The sequence below is a fragment of the Pseudorca crassidens genome, chromosome 4, assembly GCF_039906515.1.
Source record: "Pseudorca crassidens isolate mPseCra1 chromosome 4, mPseCra1.hap1, whole genome shotgun sequence".
In the NCBI taxonomy this organism is placed as follows: domain Eukaryota; kingdom Metazoa; phylum Chordata; class Mammalia; order Artiodactyla; family Delphinidae; genus Pseudorca; species Pseudorca crassidens.
In genome coordinates this window covers 125,301,332-125,321,213 of record NC_090299.1, presented here as the reverse complement: position 1 = coordinate 125,321,213, position 19,882 = coordinate 125,301,332, and the positions used below count along the sequence as shown (strand labels likewise).

Here is a 19,882-nt window from a genome sequence, read left to right as displayed (position 1 = left end):
GCATAAAAAGCTTTTGATACAATTCAACATCCATTTATGATAAAAACTCTTCAGAGAGTGGGCACACATGGAACACACCTCAACATAATAAAGGCTATATATGACAAAACCAACAGCAAACATCACACTCAATGGTAAAAAGCTGAAAGCATTCCCTCTAAGATCAAGAACAAGACAAGGACGCCCACTCTCACCACTTGTATTCAGCTTAGTTTAGGATGTCCTAGCCACAGCAATCAGACAAGAAAAAGAAATAAGCGGAATCCAGATTAGAAAGGAAGAAGTAAACGTGTCACTGTTTGCAGATAACATGATGCTATACATAGAAAATCCCAAAGACACTACCAGAACACTACTAGAGTTCATCAATGAATTCGGCAAAGTTGCTGTATACAGAAGTAATAACCAGAAATCTAGTGCAATTCTATACGCTAGCAATTAAATATCAGAAAGAGAAAAAATTTTTTAACATTTTTATTGGAGCATAATTGCTTTACAATGGTGTGTTAGTTTCTTCTGTATAACAAAGTGAGTCAGCTATAGGTATACATATATCCCCATATCCCCTCCCTCTTCCGTCTCCTCCCACCTTCCCTATCCCACCCCTCTAGCTGGTCACAAAACACCGAGCTGATCTCCCTGTGCTATGTGGCTGCTTCTCACTAGCTATCTATTTTACATTTAATCAACTTACTTTAATAGTAACATTTGCCATATTTGCAATAATTTGTGTTAACATCTCCCTCCTCCTTTAAGCCTCAGGCTCTAATGCAAACCAACTATTGTTGCTTTCTTCTCACAGGTAATCTGTCTGAAATAAATAAAATGCATATGAAATAAGATTTTGTTAGTTTAACTTGTTCACTGTCATATAACCAGTTAGTGAAAGAGTCAGGAATAGAAACACAGATGTCACACTAGTGTTCTTTCCACGAAATCACACTGATCTTTTACCAAAGAAAGACTAAAGATGGATGAAAAAAAAAGCCTTCTATTTCCTTATTTATGGCTATATACAGTGAGAAATTATCATCATTGCTTTTAAGCTATTTATAATTTTCTGTTCACTTTCCCATTGCCTCTCTTAGGAAAGTTCTATGAGGGCAAGAAACATATCTGTTTTACTCATATTGGTTTTTGGAGTGCCTTACTGTGCACAGTAAATGATGCACAGCTGGTGTTAAACAAATATGAATAGAAAAAGTGCTCCAATAGGCAGGAGAAACAAAACTTGAAACAGCCAAGTATCAGCTACAAGAATAGCCTACAGTAGTCTTAAGTGGAAGGCAGCCCTGACAACAAATTGCAAGTTTGGCTAAACTACTGCTGTGGTTTTCAAGTGATTTTTGTACTGGGGTACTTGTTAAAAACACAGATTGTATGGTTCCTCTCCAGATTTATATGAAACCACTAAATTTTCTCAAACTCCTTAAAGAATTTCATCTGCTTCCAACCCTTTAAGATACTTCTGAAAATTTTTGATTATACCAAAAATTATACCAGGGACTATTAAAGTTCAAGGACTCCCCCACCCAAGTTACAACTTTAAATTACCTACTGAGCTTCAAATTTTTCTAATCGAAATATTCAAAGTAAATTGTTACAGAAAAGTGTTCTTTACAAATAGAAACCAAAATTTCCAAGTCTGTAACTATTATCTACAGTACATCTCTTTTCAGATATATTCTATTTCTACTACTTAATTTTTCTTAATTTCTGAATTAATATCATCCTTCATAAAATACCACCAGTTGTGATAAAAATATTTTTGAACTTTACTGTTTAAATTTCTTGCTGCTTTGGTTGAAAGAAATTTATCTGATTTAATACCTAGCATAATGATAAGTGTAAGATAAGTTATGAATGAAGACAAGTAGTCTACCTGATTAAAAAAAATTTATTTAGGATATACTACAGGCTCATCACTAAGCTAGGAACTATGGCAATAGCATAAGGTAAACATCTTATAATCTACACACAAAACAAACAACACAGTATACTGTCAAGCAAAATTCTGCAGCATATACTGTGCATAACTGTCAGAGAACTCAGGAGGAAAGACTATCAAGAAAAACAGGAAGAGACTTCACTGAATAATGAAACTGAAAGGGGATTGCAAAAATGTACACAAACGTTTTGGTGTCTTTAGTGAACATACGTGCAATAATTTGTATTTCTTTTTCAATGTGTTTTTTTTTTATGGTTGCAATTTATTAACTTTGAATTGTTGGTACTTAATACCATAACTTATTTTATTGTTTATTTCTTTAAAATTACTTTGTAGCAAAAATATTTTACCCAAAATTATTATAAGAACATATTCATTTTGAATATTGTAAAACATGTTAATTGTCTATAAAATTATGTATTTTTTGCCTTACATTATTAGAAAATATAGCTATTCAATTCTCATATACTCAGCATCACTGATTTACAAAACATAACAGTCATACATTTCTAATAAGTCATTCAGTGTACTGTTAGATTTGACTAATAATAAAAGTTGTATCATAAGCATGTATAACTATATAACACAACTACACCGTGGCCATAAAATATGAGGGAAAAAGAACTGCTCCTCAGTACTGACACAATACCAGAAATTTCTTTGCAGCAACATGGATGCAACTAAAGATTATCATACTGAGTGAAGTAAAGTCAGACAGAGAAAGGCAAATACCACAGAATATCACTTATATGTGGAATCTAATATATGGTACAAATGAACTTATATACGAAACAGAAACAGACTCACAGACATAGCGAACAGACTTGTGGTTGCCAAGGGGAAGAGGGAGTTGGGGTGGGGGGAGACGGACCAGGAGTTTGGGGTTAGCAGATGCAAACTATTATATATAGGATGGATAAACAACAAGGTCCTACTGTATAGCACAAGGAACTATATTCAGTATACTGTGATAAACCATAATGGAAAAGAATATAAAAAAGAATGTATATATATGGATAACTGAGTCACTTTTCTGTACAGCAGAAATTAACACAACATTGTAATCAATTATACTTCTGTAAGAAAATAAATTTTAAAAAATATCAACTTATCACAAAACTAAGAACATGAACAAGTCTCATTATGTTCTGGGCATAGGTATTTAATGTGCTTAGTGTTTGAAACTATTCTTTTCATGTAAACACTTTCAAATACATCTGTTTTCTTTAACTGACATCTCCATAGATTCTTCCATTTGTTTTGTAAGCTATTGATATTTTTCTTTCCTTTCTAAGAAAGGGAACAAGGAGGGGGTAAATGGAAAAAATGTTCAGTTTATTAAGCCATCTTACAATGTTATTGTCGGGATTGGTTATAAAGAATTTCTAGCATCATCAAAGCTCCAGAGAGAGCAATGAGTGGTGCTTGTACTGATGTCAACTACTAGCTCCCAGGGGTGGGTAGGAATAAAAACAAAAGCATTTGAAAGAATAAGATTGGGTATATTATACCTATGACTAGAGATCTGCTTGATTACCCATGTACTATAATGAAATCAAATGCCTAAAATGAACTCTTGATAAGGAAAGCGTATTAGCACTTTAAGTTCTCTAGAAATTCACTGGTATTGCCTACTTAATAAAAAATTGGAGATGAAGAATGTTTTCAAAAGACATAATACACTTGCGTTGAAATGGGAAACACATCCAAAAAGATGAGTTCAATATTAAATTGCACCAGCGAAATTTTTTTAATCAGAAATTATTTTCAAAAAAATCAAGGTTTTTGTTGTTGTTGTTGTGTTTTAAAAAGAGTAACTGATATAAAACCAACACTGCCCTAGTCTTAGTTTTTCATAGGTCAAGTATATTAGCTACTGCTTTCTTCAAACAATGGTATATAAAAAGAAAATGGGATATTTCCTACAAAGATTAAAAATTCTTTAGGCCTTTCCTTTCCTTGGACTCTGGATTTTAAAATGACATAGTACAAGATAAAATAGTAATGTTAATATTGATAGTTTGCCCATTACAGGTCAGCTAACTGTCCACTGGAACAGTTACAAAGCTGTTAGTTTCGATTTCACAAGGCCAATCAATACAGAGGCATACTGTTTCAATTTTGCCTGCATTGATTTTTTTTTTATAACACTCCAACCTTACAGCATTCATCTTTCTGAAAGAAGGAAGATTTGATTTACTGAAGAAAAATTGGAGAGAGCATCACAAAGATTTTACCGGCAAGCTTGTGACACAGAAAAAAGATGAATGTCTTTCAGGAAGAGACGCCTCTAGCTTGAGGGCATCCATTAGAACGCATTCAAGCAATCTGAAATGGAGTTTCTTAAAGCAGCAGAAATCTAAACCTAAATACAGTCTCCTAAACTAATCAAAAGCATTCAAGAATCTTGATAAGAGATTCTCTTAGAAACTCCTAAACCTTATTACTTCTAAGATAATTTATGTTTCTAGCTCTATCCATGCATTTTTCAGAGAAGAAGAGAACCACCTTCTTTCCCGGACTAATACCAAGAGCGAATTTCCATGGTACATTAGTCAGCCTATTAGAATGCAATGAAGGACGATATGAGAAAAGGGTAGTATGTCCTCTGAGACTTCCATCCAGTGTTCTCCATCATCTCTCCTCATCCTTCTTACATTCAGCCACTTTACCAGGTGTCATCTACATGAAAGATGATTTGTCTCCTGACCCAAATAAACACAATGCCTGCTCCATGCACCGGAAAAAAATTACTTCTGCCACTCTGTTCATTTGTGGCCTCTTTCTTGCTTATTCCACTATTCTTATCAAGCTCCCTCTGTTTTCACCTGAGCCTCACTCCAGGTGACAGTAATGTATGGATGAACAGGTACTTGTCTGTCCCATTATTTCCTGAAATCTCTAAGCATTTGAAAAAATGCAATGACAGTGAAGGGCACACAGTTATAAGAGCTCTAAGGGAGGAATACTTTCTTTACCTGCCAATGCAATAGTCTAGGCATCAAAGAAAGAAGAGAGAGAGAGAAAGAGAGAGCTCCTCTCTCTTTCTCTTGTGGCAAAAGCTGGTATAAGCGGAATATTAAGACACAAATTGCATTCAGGCAGGTCACTAGGTGTCAAAAGATATTAGATGCCTGCTGTGAGGAAACAATTCCCATCTGCTTCTGAGAAAATAATATTTTCATTTTCAGTTTTTATTGAATGGAAACTTTTGGGAATATGTCTTTATAAAGGGTATTAAGTCTAGCAAGTATAACATGTTCAAAATGGCTATAATCATCATTGTGTTATCCATAAAGCAGCAGATTTCATTTGGTCTCTTTAGATGGGATAAATTGGATTCTTTTTTTCCCAGCTTGCAGTTTTGTTGCAGGACCAGATGTTTCTCAAATGCCACATGCTGAGGCTCCTATACTGAATGTAGCACCTGACCTTCTCTATAATTGACTAAAAATATTGATGTAATGGCATGGGTCTGATTGTGATTTATTAAAACCACTGCCGATCCCAGGCCAGCTGCCAGGATTGCAGCCGGCTGATCGTGTGGCATTAGAAAAGCCATCAATAGTGAAACAAAACAAATGACATTAATGGGAAAGTATTAGGCCTACATAGCCATGGCTACAAGGAAATTATGTGGATTCCAAAGGAGGGTCAAAATAAAAAATGCCACAAATGAAATTTCTATATATTCTAATATGATTGAATTTATAAGACAAAATGCTACTATAATTCTGAAGATAAAACACAAAGGAATTATACTTAAAATAATTTAATCCTCTTTACTAGAATTTTGCTCATTGTGCATATTTCTTTTAACAGGCTTAGGATAGTTAAATGCATTATAGCTACAGTATGACTCTGATTTCTCTCTAATGCCATTTATGTTTTCTAGAATTATGCTAAGTGAAGAACAAAGTACACTGTGTTAGTCTCATTTATTATAACCATGTCCATAATTTACAAGCTGATTATGCAAGCCTCATACAAGGGAAATCAGAATAGTTAACCACTCTCAAAGAATGGTTAAGTCAGCATACGTTTTATCAACTACATTTTCTTACACAGCTTCCTAAAAGAGGGCACCAAGGTCTAGAAATCCACTCTAATTGGAATTAATACTGAAAAGGTCTATTTTAAGATAATTGTATTAAAGGCATTAGGGAGCAACCAGGTATTCCAAATAAGTAACTGTTGAATGTGACACTGAACTAAATACAACGACAAAAATATCAGCATGGAGGCAATGTGCTTTGCTAAGCATTGTTTTTAATAAAATCTAAGTTATGAGATCTATAAAGAGGAAAATATCAATTCACTAATATTAATTTTCCTTTCAATGATGAATCATTTGTTGTTGCTCTTAATTAAAAATGTACACATTTAAAAGAAAACAGTTTGACAGCTGTTTTTACTCAAGAGTAAAAAAGTAAAAAATGTTCTGTAAATTTGGGGAAATATTAAAATTTCAGAATTCAATTTTTTCTGGCTTTATAGAATAATAGAGTCGAACCCTTGAACAACTCTATTACAGAAACACTAATTATTTCTAGACAAATACATTTCACAGTCCATTTAGTTCTCCAAGATACTTTATTACACCAAAATCACTTCAGAAAAACACTTTCGTGTTGACAGCACAGGTATACTGAGCTATACAATGGTATAGCTATCACGAGAAATAATTTTGATCTTATAAAAATGACCCCTTTGGCATAAGTTGCCTAAAGGCTTTCATTTTAAAATTGTAAAACTCCCTTTAGGTCAAAAACAAAAATTTTAAGCCTAAAAAAAAAAATGTGACAAACACATATTTAGTTCCCAGTATGTGCCAAGCACTGCACATCAAAGTAATCTTCTAATTTATTCAGTACCAGGTGTCAAAATGACTGTAACAAATCTGTTACATTAAAGTATCTGGAAACTCTAAAATCCTCAATACAACTCCCCTTCCCCAGTCCCCTCCAAACACACACCCATAGGCTTTTACATGTTGCAATATAAGGCACTAGAGAGCCCTGACCCAGTAATTCATGTCATTCCCATGACCATTCTTGCAGCTGAGATCAGCTGGAACAGTAATTAAAACAAACAAACAAACATGGTTTCTGCTTTTACTCAGTCCTTTTGCCTTCAAGACCTTGACCTGCATTCCTTCCTCTGAACACCAAAAATGATATGCCCAGAAACGTAATTCATTTTATTTAAGTATTCTTCACAATAAGCATGATGAGACATATCTACTCTATATTAGTGAATACTTGTACTCAAAACAAAAACATCCCATATCAGATAGGTTTCAACTCAACTAGTTTAAAGTTCAGCTTAAAAAAAAACTAAAATCTTTTTCTGTTTACTGGAAAATCTCTAAAACTAGACTCTGATGTCTGCTAGACATGTGAATTGCTTAAAACACAAGCAGAAACCAGTTACGCCTATATATAATATACAAGTAATTTGCTGTTTTCTTTTGTGGTTGTTGTCTTCCAGAAAAAGTTATGCAGAAATGCGGAATTAAAAAATATCTTTCTAATGGGAAAATAAAGAACTTTTTCATTAACATTACTTAAATGAGTCAAAACATGTTCCTAAGACTTGTAGAATAAAATATTCCAAAAAGACTAAATTTTATGATTTATCTAAGTTCCTTAGTCCTAGAAAGTAAATATTTTGTTTCTAAAATTAGAATAAAAAATTGCACGTTCAGTTTGGTAATCTTAAAAGGAGGTAGATGTAGTAAATAAAATTTTAAAGATGGTATTGTTTCATCATAGCCCTGTAATTTGCAACAAAACTCAAGAAAACAACACATATTATTATGTTTTCAAATTTGTGTTAAAAACTCAAAAGTGTAAAATAGGGAATAGTTTCTTTAAATAAAGTATTGTACTTGTATAAATTCAGATATAAGTGCAACTAGTAAAAGCAGTTTACACTAACTACTTCCCTTAACAGTTCACTTCAAAATAAATAAATATATGAGCAACTATTCTTTTTGAAGTAGTTGAAGGGAATTGAAATTTCCACAAAGATCCATAACTATAGCCATACTGATTTTCTCCTTCCCCTTTGCTTTAAATTCATTGCAGAAGATAAAATACAAAATTAAATTACTTTGTTCTTCATCTGGCCTTGATCATATCCAAAGCCATTTATCTAAACCAAGGACTTCTACAGAAAATCAGTGGCCAAATCCTAAAGGTATAACTTTACCTCACTGCAGAATTTCCCCAGGCTCCATGCTTGTCTGTGAGAATGTTGATAATTTTCTGGATTAGCTGAGTTGCTGTCACATGGTCTCGATATTTGGCTGCTCTTATCAAATGATCACACATCTTCTCATCTTCTCGTCTGTCTGCTGAATACTGGGCACACAGTGACTTGGATAGGAAAAAGAAATATCTATTAATACTATAAAAATATGGAAACAAACCCTTTACATGCATTATGAAATAATCTCTAATATGAACTGAACCAACCAAAACTTTAAAGTGACTTTTACATCACTCTTTAACTGAATTGACAGAGTTGGTGATCTACTCTCATTACAACAATCCCTCAAGAATTTATTTCTCTGAAGTCACTCATAAGATACACTCAGAAGTGGTTAATATTTAAGCAGAGACTTGAATAAAGAGAAGAAGCCAGTCATGTGAAGATGCAGGGTCCACATTACAAGCAGCATGAAGGGCGGTTGCAAAGCACTCAAGCAAAGTGAATAAAGGGAAGAGTGGTATGAAATGAGTTTGGAGAGGCAGGCAGAGGCTGCATCATTTAGTACAGTGTAGTTATGGTAAAGAGTTTAGATTTCATTCTAATGCAATGGAATACCAGCAGAAGGTTAATTACAGAAGTGACGTGATTGATTTACATATTAAAATGATCACTATAAGCTCCATTTAGAGAATGGATTGTAGTGGGACAAGAGGGTTAAGGAGGGAGGCTACTGCAGAAGTCCAGAAAAGAGACATTGGTGGCCTGCAACAGTAAACTGAGCTGGTTCTCAACACCTTTAGAAAATGACAAAAACAGTTTGGTCTTTTAAACCCCAGCTCTGTAAAATGGACCACCAGCACTAGAATCACCTAGGAACTTATTAAAAATGCAGAATTATAGGTCCCACTCCATACCTACTAAATCAAAATCTGGATTTTAATGAGATCCCCAGGTGATTTATACATTAAAGCTTGAAAAGTACTTTCTTAGATATCAATTTTGCCAAAAAATTTTAGGATTCTTTAGCAATACTCAGTACAATACAATCACTAGTTTCCAAGTTGCTTATTTCTTTTCTTTTGGAATTCAGACACTTGTGGTGTCATGTTTATGGTGCTATACTACCTAGTTAATTGTTTAAAATTAAAAAAACAATTAATGTAAACTTAATTCTGGTCACAGAGTCTATTGGGATCCTTTCCCTTAAGCTCCAAATGAAAGCTCACATATACATCCACATGTATACACAACCTATGATGAGTAATAAAAATTTGATGTTGGAGCCCTTTCCTACTGTATAACAGTTTAGATAGATTGTTGCCATACACCATCCCCAGCACTGTCCCTGCAATAAGAGAGGGCCTTAACTGTCCTAAACCAATGAGAGTAATAATCACACCCACACTGACAAACTGTCTAAGGTAACAGCACTTGATCTAATTGGTACAATTAAGAGGAAAGGTCAGAAGTTTTGCTGGGTAATTCCTTCCTTCCTCTTACAGTGTAAAACAGGAAGTACATAATTCCAGGAGTATTGAAAGCTCTTTCTGTAGGAGAGAAGCAAGCCTGAGGATGAAGCCAAAACCCAAAGGGAGCAGAGCTATGAGAATTACAGAAATAAACAGTAAGAGTTTATTCCAAATGGAATCATGAACTTCTGGATCAAAGACCAGCCTACCTTTATACTTTCTGTGAGACCTTTCTTTTTTTCCTAAGACTTTTTACTAGAACCTGTAAGCTCCTGTTCAGTAATTGAAGGCCAGTCTGAAGTGGGTTTTCTGCTCCTAACACCATAAGCAGCCCAACTGATATGGTGTTTATGTACATGCATAAGGAATCAAATATCTCTTAGTCTGTGCAAAACACTAGGCTATAGGGATAAAAAGTTGACTTAGCTTGATAGCCTTTGCCCTGGAGAATCCTCACTCCTTACAGATTGTGAGGAGGGAAGTGGGAATAAAAGTACAGTAGTCCCTTGCTATAGGGTGGGGGGAATAGGATCCAGGACCCCTACGAATACCAAAATTTGCAGATGCTTAAGTCCCTTTCACACATATCATATAATATATATTATATTCAATATATATGAATATATATTATATATGCATATGAATAAACGTAAGATTGGGAAGCAAATCAAAAACCAGACTAAAGCATCATCCTTGGTAGTATCTCTTGTCAGTCTTGGGCAACTAATTCACTTTACCTCGCCAGGTCTAACTGTTTTCATCTGCACAATGAGAGGATTATATTAGCTCTAGGAATTGTACAATTGGAAGATTTTGGCCAACCTCTAAGAGGTTAGTTTTTGTACACTAGTAAAGGCAAAGTACTTCTTTTACCTAAACACTGATATGAAGAAAATAAATCATGTTAGAAATTAGATTTATGAGAAATTAAAGGCAAATGCTGGACAGTACATTAAAAAGACTGAGCCAAACCATAGGACAATTCAGTTTGTCAAAAATATGATTTGAGCAAATAAAAGAAAATATGATTAATAAATACTTGAAGGGGAGTAGTTTAAGTGAAGATAACTAGGGAATGATTCCATTGTAACAAAAATGTCAACTGCTATGTGATATTTTCAGAGATTCATCCCAGAACTAGGCAACAACCTACAGGTTATTTCACATCTAACCCAACCATACACTGAAACCAATAGGACAACAGGACAAAATGGGAGACATCTGAAGAATTTTTATACCTTCACCATTCCCTACTATATACATAGTCTACCCTTGTCTAACCTTACCTGACAAGAGGAAATTAAAATTACTGATGGAAATTAGAAAATAACTGGCTTCTATACTCCCCTGAAACACCACATACCTTCATATTAAATGTACTATTTTAAAGGCTATTATTTCTGTATTTTATTAATATTAGAATAATTTAACTTTATCAAATCATATTTTGCAAACATTTGGTAAGCAACTAAAGTTTGCTTTAAAAGGCATAATTCTATAAAGAAGAGTTCAAGGTATGTTAAATAGTAAAATGGTTTAAAGTGTTCCTTAATGGATCCTCCTTTACAATTTAAACAGCAACTTTTCATATCTGACATAAAATCTATAGATATAAATCACATTAAAGGGCTATTCTTTCCTGATTATCAATCTCTGTCTCATTGTGGAACATTACAGTCACATGTAACCTTAAAACATGATAAAAGGAAACCAAACAAGAATGTTTTGTAAAGATATACTGAACTTGTATCTATTCTTTAAAACTTAAAAATGGAATTTGAATATATTCTTATTAAAAACCAATAACAAATTCAACATATGACATATCACTCAAAGTCAAGTACAGATGAGGAATTCTGCTTCAAGATCAAACACACGTTACTTATTGAAGGAGTATATATTTGTGTGTGTGTGCTTGTGTTTAAACTTTGGAGGTACCCCAAGAGACCTTGCCAAAATGTACCATCTATCAATAAAATCAAGGGCCAGGTCTAGTACTTGCATTCAATTTTACTTTACATCAACTTTTCTATATTCCTATTTTAAGCAACACATAAACTAAGTAATAAGACGTCACAACAATAACCCCCAAAAATCTGAATCTTAAAAACAAAAGAAATAAGCATCTTGGAAACTACTAATTCAAATATAACTGATTATTGCTAAAGAAATCTAAGATTTATTAGCATAGAATTAATAAAATATAAGATAAATACACCTAGTTTTGAAAAAAAATTCACTTACTCGCAGGGTGAAAATAAAGAGAGAAACAATTTAGACTGAACATTTATAATTCAAGTAACTATTCTGGCTCTTTAAATGTAAATAAAGAAATGAAGACAATACCACATTCAGTCTTTCCTTCCAGATGCTACGTCTCTACCTAAGTTTACTATGTGTCCTTTTTATGAAAGCTCAGAGAGGAGTGAACTTAAAATTAAGCAGATTTTTCTATTATCCTTCTGCTATCACTCTGATCACCATTCTTGGTGGTCAGACGTTTTCTGCATCATTTCCCAGTAAGCTGGCATTTTCTCAAGGCTTTGTCATATGTCCCCTGGCAATATCATCCACTCCCATATCATGTATTATTATCAACTTAGATCTAGCTGTCAAATTTTTCGTATCTAACACAGCTGTTTTCCTAAATTCAAAGCCACAATTCTATTTGTAGGATAGTCTTCAATCATTCAATAAGTACCTAAAATTAAAAATGTACAAAACTGAACCTACCACCTTTATCCGAAACATGCTATTAAACTGAAAAGGGAAAGCTTTTCTATTTCTGTCATCTGTGACTTCTCAAGTTCCCGCACTTCATATCCCACCACTACACTTAGCAAAACCTCTTAACCACTCTTATCACTGTCCTAACGTAGATCTTTATTCACTCACAACTCAGCTCTTCAAATAATCTTCTCTCATTTTATGAGCAGTCCCAGAATTGTTCCTAGAAGAATTTACCTTGGTAAAACACAGATATATTTATATACCCCATCCTCAAAAAAAACATGATTGTCTAAAATATCAAACAATTAGAACCAAATTTTACTAGCTAGATCTGTGTGTGCGTGGCCTTCTTATAATTCACTACCATGGCATATAATCTTTTACATGCTTGTCTATCCATCCTATATGCCAGATACAGATTTTAGGCTATTTCCGAAATATCCTCAAGACATTTTCAAGACCCAGAAAGTATATTTCTCCTACAGCTTTTACAGGTGAAACAAGAATAAAGATGTTTATTGAGAATGTAAGATGGGAATTTGAAAGGCAAACTACTAAAGAGGAACTCACGCAGAAAAAGAGATACAGAAATAGATCCTTTTGATTCTTTGGCTGAATATAAAAATGGGAAAAAATATGAAAAATTCCAAAATAATTGGAAATTAAGCAATTCATCTCCAAGTAACAAAATATGGAAAAAACATGAAATCAGAAGGAAAATTAGAAAAGTTTGTGGGAATTGGCCACAACAGCATTTAAAATAAAATTTATCGCTTTCAATTTTATATTAGAAAATATTAAATACTGAAGGAAGAAATAATACAAATATTAAAATCAGATGACAGAAGCTAAGGAATACAGTGCATCCAATTTTGCATTAAAGGAATATAAAACTAAACACTAGTATAATTTGCCCAAATAAACACAAAAACTTTCAACAAAATACTACCTATAAAATGGATTATACATCAGGATGAAGTAGAGTTTATCTATGAAATACAAAGCTGGTTTAATATTTAAATATCAATCAGTATAATTCACTATAAAACAGAAAAAAAGGAGAAAAACATATCACCTTAATCGATTTTTTTTCCGAAAGCAATTAAGGCAGAGGACTGGGGTTGGCAGCGTGAACACAGCCTGAAGGGGGCTAGTGCGCCACGGCTAGCCAGGAGGGAGTCCGGGAAAAAGTCCAGACCTGCCGAAGAGGGAACAGACTTTTTCTTCCCTCTTTGTTTCCTGATGCGCGAGGAGAGGGGATTAAGAGCGCCGCCTAAAGGAGCTCCAGAAACGAGCGAGCGAGAGCCTCGGATATCAGCGCGAACCCCAGAGACCGGCATGAGACGCTTAGACTGATGCTGCCACCACCAAGAAGCCTGTGTGCGAGCACAGGTCACTATCCACACCTCCCCTTAAGGGAGCCTGTGCAGCCCGCCACTGCCAGGGTCCCGGGATCCAGGGACAACTTCCCTGGGAGGATGCAGGGCGCGCCTCAGGCTGGTGCAACGTCACACAGGGCTCTGCCGCCGCAGGCTCGCCCCGCATCCAAACCCCTCCCTCACCCTGGACTGAGTGAGCCAGAGCCTCCAAATCAGCTGCTCCTTTAACCCTGTCCAGTCTGAGTGAAGAACAGATGCCCTCAGGCGACCTACACACAGAGGCGGGGCCAAATCCAAAGCTAAACCCCAGGAGCAGTGCAAACAAAGAAAAGAAAGGGAAATCTCTCCCAGCAGCCTCAGGAGCAGCTGATGAAATCTCCACAATCAGCCTGATGTACCCTGCATCTGTGGAATACCTGAATAGACAAGGAATCATCCCAAATTGAGGAGGTGGACTTTGGGAGCAACAATATACATATTTTGTTCCCTTTTCCTCTTTTTGTGTGTTTATGTATGCTTCTGTGTGAGATTTTGACTGTATAGCTTTGCTTCCACCATTTGACCTAGGGTTCTGTCCATTTTTTTGTTTTTTTTCTTAACAATTATTCTTTATTTTAATAAATTTATTTTATTTTATCTTACTTTATTTTATCCTCTTTCTTTCTTTCTTTCCATTTTTTCTCCCTTTTACTCTGAAACGTGTGGATGAAAGGCTCTTGGTGCTCCAGGGAGGAGTCAGTGCTGTGCCTCTGAGGAGGAAGAGCCAACTTCAGGACACTGGTCCACAAGAGACCTCCCACCTCCACATAATATCAAATGGCGAAAATCTCCCAGAGATCTCCAACTCAACGCCAAGACCCAGCTTCACTCAATGACCGGAAAGCTATAGTGCTGGCCACCATATGCAAAACAACTAGCAAGACAGGAACACAGCCCCATCTATTAGCAAAGAGGCTGCCTAAAATCATAATAAGGCCACAGACATCCCAAAACACACCACCAGACAACCTGCCCACCAGAAAGATAAGAACAAGCCTCATCCACAAGAACAGAGGCACTAGTCCCCTCCACCAGGAAGCCTACACAACCCACTGAACCAACCTTGGCCACTGCGGACAGACACCAAAAACAATGGGAACCTCGAACCTGGAGCCTGCGAAAAAGAGACCCCAAACACAGTAAGATAAGCAAAAGGAGAAGACAGAAAAACACACAGCAGATGAAGGAGCAAGGTAAAAAACCCAACAGACCTAACAAATGAAGAGGAAATGGGCAGTCTACCTGAAAAAGAATTCAGAATAATGATAGTAAAGATGATCCAAAATCTTGGAAATAGAATACAGAAAAGGCAAGAAACATTAAACAAGGACCTAGAAGAACTAAAGAGGAAACAAGCAATGATGAACAACACAATAAAGGAAATTAAAAATACTCTAAAAGGGATCAATAGCAGAATAACAGAGGCAGAAAAACGGAAAAGTGACCTGGAAGATAAAATAGTGGAAATAACTATCACAGAGCAGAAAAAAAAAAAAGAATGAAAAGAATTGAGGACAGTCTCAGAGACCTCTGGGTCCTTAAACGCACCAACATTTGAATTATAGGGGTCCCGAAAGAAGAAGAGAAAAAGGAAGGGACTGAGAAAATATTTGAAGAGATTCTAGTTGAAAACTTCCCTAATATGGGAAAGAAAATAGTTAAGTCCAGGAAGCACAGAGAGTCCCATAAAGGATAAATCCAAGGAGATACATGCCAAGACACATATTAATCAAACTGTCAAAAATTGAATACAAAGAAAACATATTAAAAGCAGCAAGGGAAAAACAACAAATAACACACAAGGGAATCCCCATAAGGTTAACAGCTGATCTTTCAGCAGAAACTCTGCAAGCCAGAAGGGACTGGCAGGACATATTTAAAGTGATGAAGGAGAGAAACCTACAACCAAGACTACGCTACCCAGCAAGGATCTCATTCAGATTTGATGGAGAAATTAAAACCTTTACAGACAAGCAAAAGCTGAGAGGGTTCAGCACCACGAAACCAGCTTTACAACACATGCTAAAGGAACTTCTCTAGGCAAGCAACACAAGAGAAGGAAAAGACCTACAAAAACAAACCCAAAACAATTAAGAATATAGGACTAGGACCATACATATCGATAATTACCTTAAATGTAAATGGATTAAATGCTCCCACCAAAAGACAAAGACTGGCTGAATGGATAAAAAAACAAGACCCGTATATAGGCTGTCTACAAGAGACCCACTTCAGACCTAGGGACACAAACAGACTGAAAGTGAGGGGATGGAAAAAGATATTCCATGCAAATGGAAATCAAAAGAAAGCTGGAGTAGCACTTCTCATATCAGACAAAATTGACTGTAAAAATAAGACTATTGGTGCTTCCCTGGTGGCACAGTGGTTGAGAGTCTGCTTGCTGATGCAAGGGACATGGGTTTGTGCCCCGGTCCAGGAAGATCCCACATGCCGCAAAGTGGCTGGGCCTGTGAGCCATGGCCGCTGAGCCTGCGTTTCCGCAGCCTGTGCTCCGCAAGGGTAGAGGCCACAACAGTGAGAGGCCCGCGTACTGCAAAATAAATAAATAAAGACTATTACAAGAGACAAAGAAGGACACTACATAATGATCAACGGATCGCTCCAAGAAGAAGATATTACAATTGTGAATATTTATGCACAGAACAAAGGAGCAAGTCAATATATGAGGCAAATACTAACAGCCATAAAAGGGGAAATCGACACTAACACAATCATAGGAGGGGAATTTAACACCCCACTTTCACCAATGGACAGATCATCCAACATGAAAATAAATAAGGAAACAGAAGGTTTAAATGATACACTAAACAAGATGGACTTAATTGATATTTATAGGACATTCCATCCAAAAAAACAAGAATACACATTTTTCTCAAGTGCTCATGGAACATTCTCCAGAATAGATCATATCTTGGGTCACAAATCAAGCCTTGGTAAATTTAAGAAAATTGAAATCGTATCAAGTGACTTTTCCTACCACAACGCTATGAGACTAGATATCAATTACAGGAAAAGACCTGTAAAAAATACAAACACATGGAGGCTAAACAATACACTACTTAATAACGAAGTGATCACTGAAGAAATCAAAGAGGAAATTAAAAAATACCTAGAAACAAATGACAATGCAGACACAATGACCCTAAACCTATGGGATGCAGCAAAAGCAGTTCTAAGAGGGAAGTTTACAGCAATACAGTCCTACCTTAAGAAACAGGAAACATCTCAAATAAACAACCTAACCTTAAACCTAAAGCAAAGAGAAAAAAGAACAAAAAGCCCACAAAGGTAGCAGAAGGAAAGAAATTATAAAGATCAGATGAGAAATAAATGAAAAAGAAATGAAGGAAACGATAGCAAAGATCAATAAAACTAAAAGCCGGTTCATTGAGAAGATAAACAAAATTGATAAACCATTAGCCAGACTCATCAAGAAAAAAAGGGAGAAGACTCAAATCAATAGAATTAGAAATGAAAAAGAAGAAGTAACAACTGAAACTGCAGAAATACAAAGGATCATGAGAGATTACTACAAGCAACTCTATGCCAATAAAATGGACAACCTGGAAGAAAAGGACAAATTCTTAGAAATGCACAACCTGCTGAGACTGAACCAGGAAGAAATAGAAAATATGAACAGACCAATCACAAGCACTGAAATTGAAACTGTGATTAAAAATCTTCCAACAAACAAAAGCCCAGGACCAGATGGCTTCACAGGCAAATGTTAGAATGTTCTCAAACATTTAGAAAAGAGCTAACACCTATCCTTCTCAAACTGTTCCAAAATATAGCACAGGGAGGAACACTCCCAAACTCATTTTATGAGGCCACCATTACCCTGATACCAAAACCAAAGAAAGATGTCACAAAGAAAGAAAACTATAGGCCAATATAACTCATGAACATACATGCAAAAATCCTCAACAAAATACTAGCAAACAGAATCCAACACCACATTAAAAGGATCATACACCATGATCAAGTGGGGTTTATTCCAGGAATGCAAGGATTCCTCAATATACGCAAATCAATCAACGTGATACACCATATTAACAAATTGAAGGAGCAAAACCATATGATCATCTCAATAGATGCAGAGAAAGCTTTCAAAAAAATTCAACACCCATTTATGATAAAAACCCTGCAGAAACTAGGCATATAGGGAACTTTCCTCAACATAATAAAGGCCATATATGACAAACCCACAGCCAACATCGTCCTCAGTGGTGAAAAACTGAAACCATTTCCACTAAGATCAGCAACAAGACAAGGTTGCCCACTATCACCACTCTTATTCAACATAGTTCTGGAAGCTTTAGCCACAACTATCACTGAAGAAAAAGAAATAAAAGGAATCCAAATCGGAAAAAATGAGGTAAAGCTGTCACTGTTTGCAGATGACATGATACTATACATACAGAATCCTAAAGATGCTACCAGAAAACTACTAGAGCTAATCAATGAATTTGGTAAAGTAGCAGGATACAAAATTAATGCACAGAAATCTCTGGAATTCCTATAAACTAATGATGAAATATCTGAAAGTGAAATTAAGAAAACACTCCCATTTACCACTGTAAGAAAAAGAATAAAATATCTAGGAATAAACCTACCTAAGGAGACAAAAGACCTGTATGCAGAAAATTATAAGACACTGATGAAAGAAATTAAAGATGATACAAATAGATGGAGAGATATACCATGTTCTCGGATTGGAAGAATCAACATTGTGAAAATGACTCTAATACCCAAAGCAATCTACAGACACCATGCAATCCCTATCAAACTACCACTGGCATTTTTCACACAACTAGAACAAAAAATTTCACAATTTGTATGGAAACACAAAAAGACCCCAAATAGCCAAAGCAATCTTGAGAACGAAAAATGCAGCTGGAGGAATCAGGTTCCCTGACTTCAGACTATACTACAAAGCCACAGTAATCAAGACAGTACGGTACTGGCACAAAAACAGAAATATAGATCAATGGAACAGGACAGAAAGCCCACAGATAAACCCACGCACATACGGTCACTTATCTGTGATAAAGGAGGCAAGAATATACAGTGGAGAAAAGACAGCCTCTTCAATAAGTGGTGCTGGGAAAACTGGACAGGTACATGAAAATTGAATGTATGAAATTGCAACATTCCCTAACACCATACACGAAAATATACTAAAAATGGATTAAAGACCTAAATGTAATGCCAGACATTATCAAATTCTTAGAGGAAAACACAGGCAGAACACTCTATGACATAAACCACAGCAAGATCCTTTTTGACCCACCTCCTAGAGAAATGGAAATAAAAACAAACAAATGGGACTGAGTGAAACTTAAAAGCTTTTGCACAGCAAAGGAAACCATAAACAAGATGAAAAGACAATCCTCAGAATGGGAGAAAATATTTGCAAACAAAGCAACTGACAAGGGATTAATCTCCAAAATATATAACCACCTCATGCAGCTCAATACCACAAAAACAAACAACCCAGTCCAAAAATGGGCAGAAGACCTAAATAGATTTTTCTCCTGAGAAGACATACAGATGGCCAACAAATACATGAAAGGACACTCAGCATCACTAGCCATGAGAGAAATGCAAATCAAAACTACAATGAGGTATATCTCCTCACAACTGTCAGAATGGCCATTATCAAAAAGTCCACAAACAAGAAATGCTGGAGGGGGTGTGGAGAAAAGGAAACCCTCTTGAACTGTAGGTGAGAATGTAAATTGATACAGCCACTATGGAGAACAGTATGGAGGTTCCTTAGAAAACTAAAAATAGAACTCCCATACGACCCAGCAATCCCACTACTGGGCATACACCCGGAGAAATCCATAATTCAAAACACACATGTACCCCAATGTTCACTGCAGCTCTATTTACAATAGCCAGGACATGGAAGCAACCTAAGTATCCACTGACAGATAAATGGATAAAGAAGATGTGACACATATATACAATGGAATATTACTCAGCCATGAAAAGAAACAAAATTGAGTTATCTGTAGTGAGGTGGATAGATCTAGAGTGAAATAAGTCAGAAAGAGAAAAACAAATACTGTATG

General features: G+C 35.6%; 1 protein-coding gene across 3 annotated transcripts in view; it reads right to left on the bottom strand.

The window, feature by feature from the left end:
- Positions 1 to 19,882, bottom strand: part of LRBA (LPS responsive beige-like anchor protein) — a 727,005-nt gene that overhangs the window by 371,078 nt on the left and 336,045 nt on the right. For all 3 annotated transcript variants that reach the window (XM_067736701.1, XM_067736700.1, XM_067736702.1), the window contains exon 37: positions 8,162 to 8,328. In XM_067736701.1, coding sequence (XP_067592802.1) covers positions 8,162 to 8,328 — 167 coding nt within the window. The remainder of the gene's footprint in view (positions 1 to 8,161; positions 8,329 to 19,882) is intronic.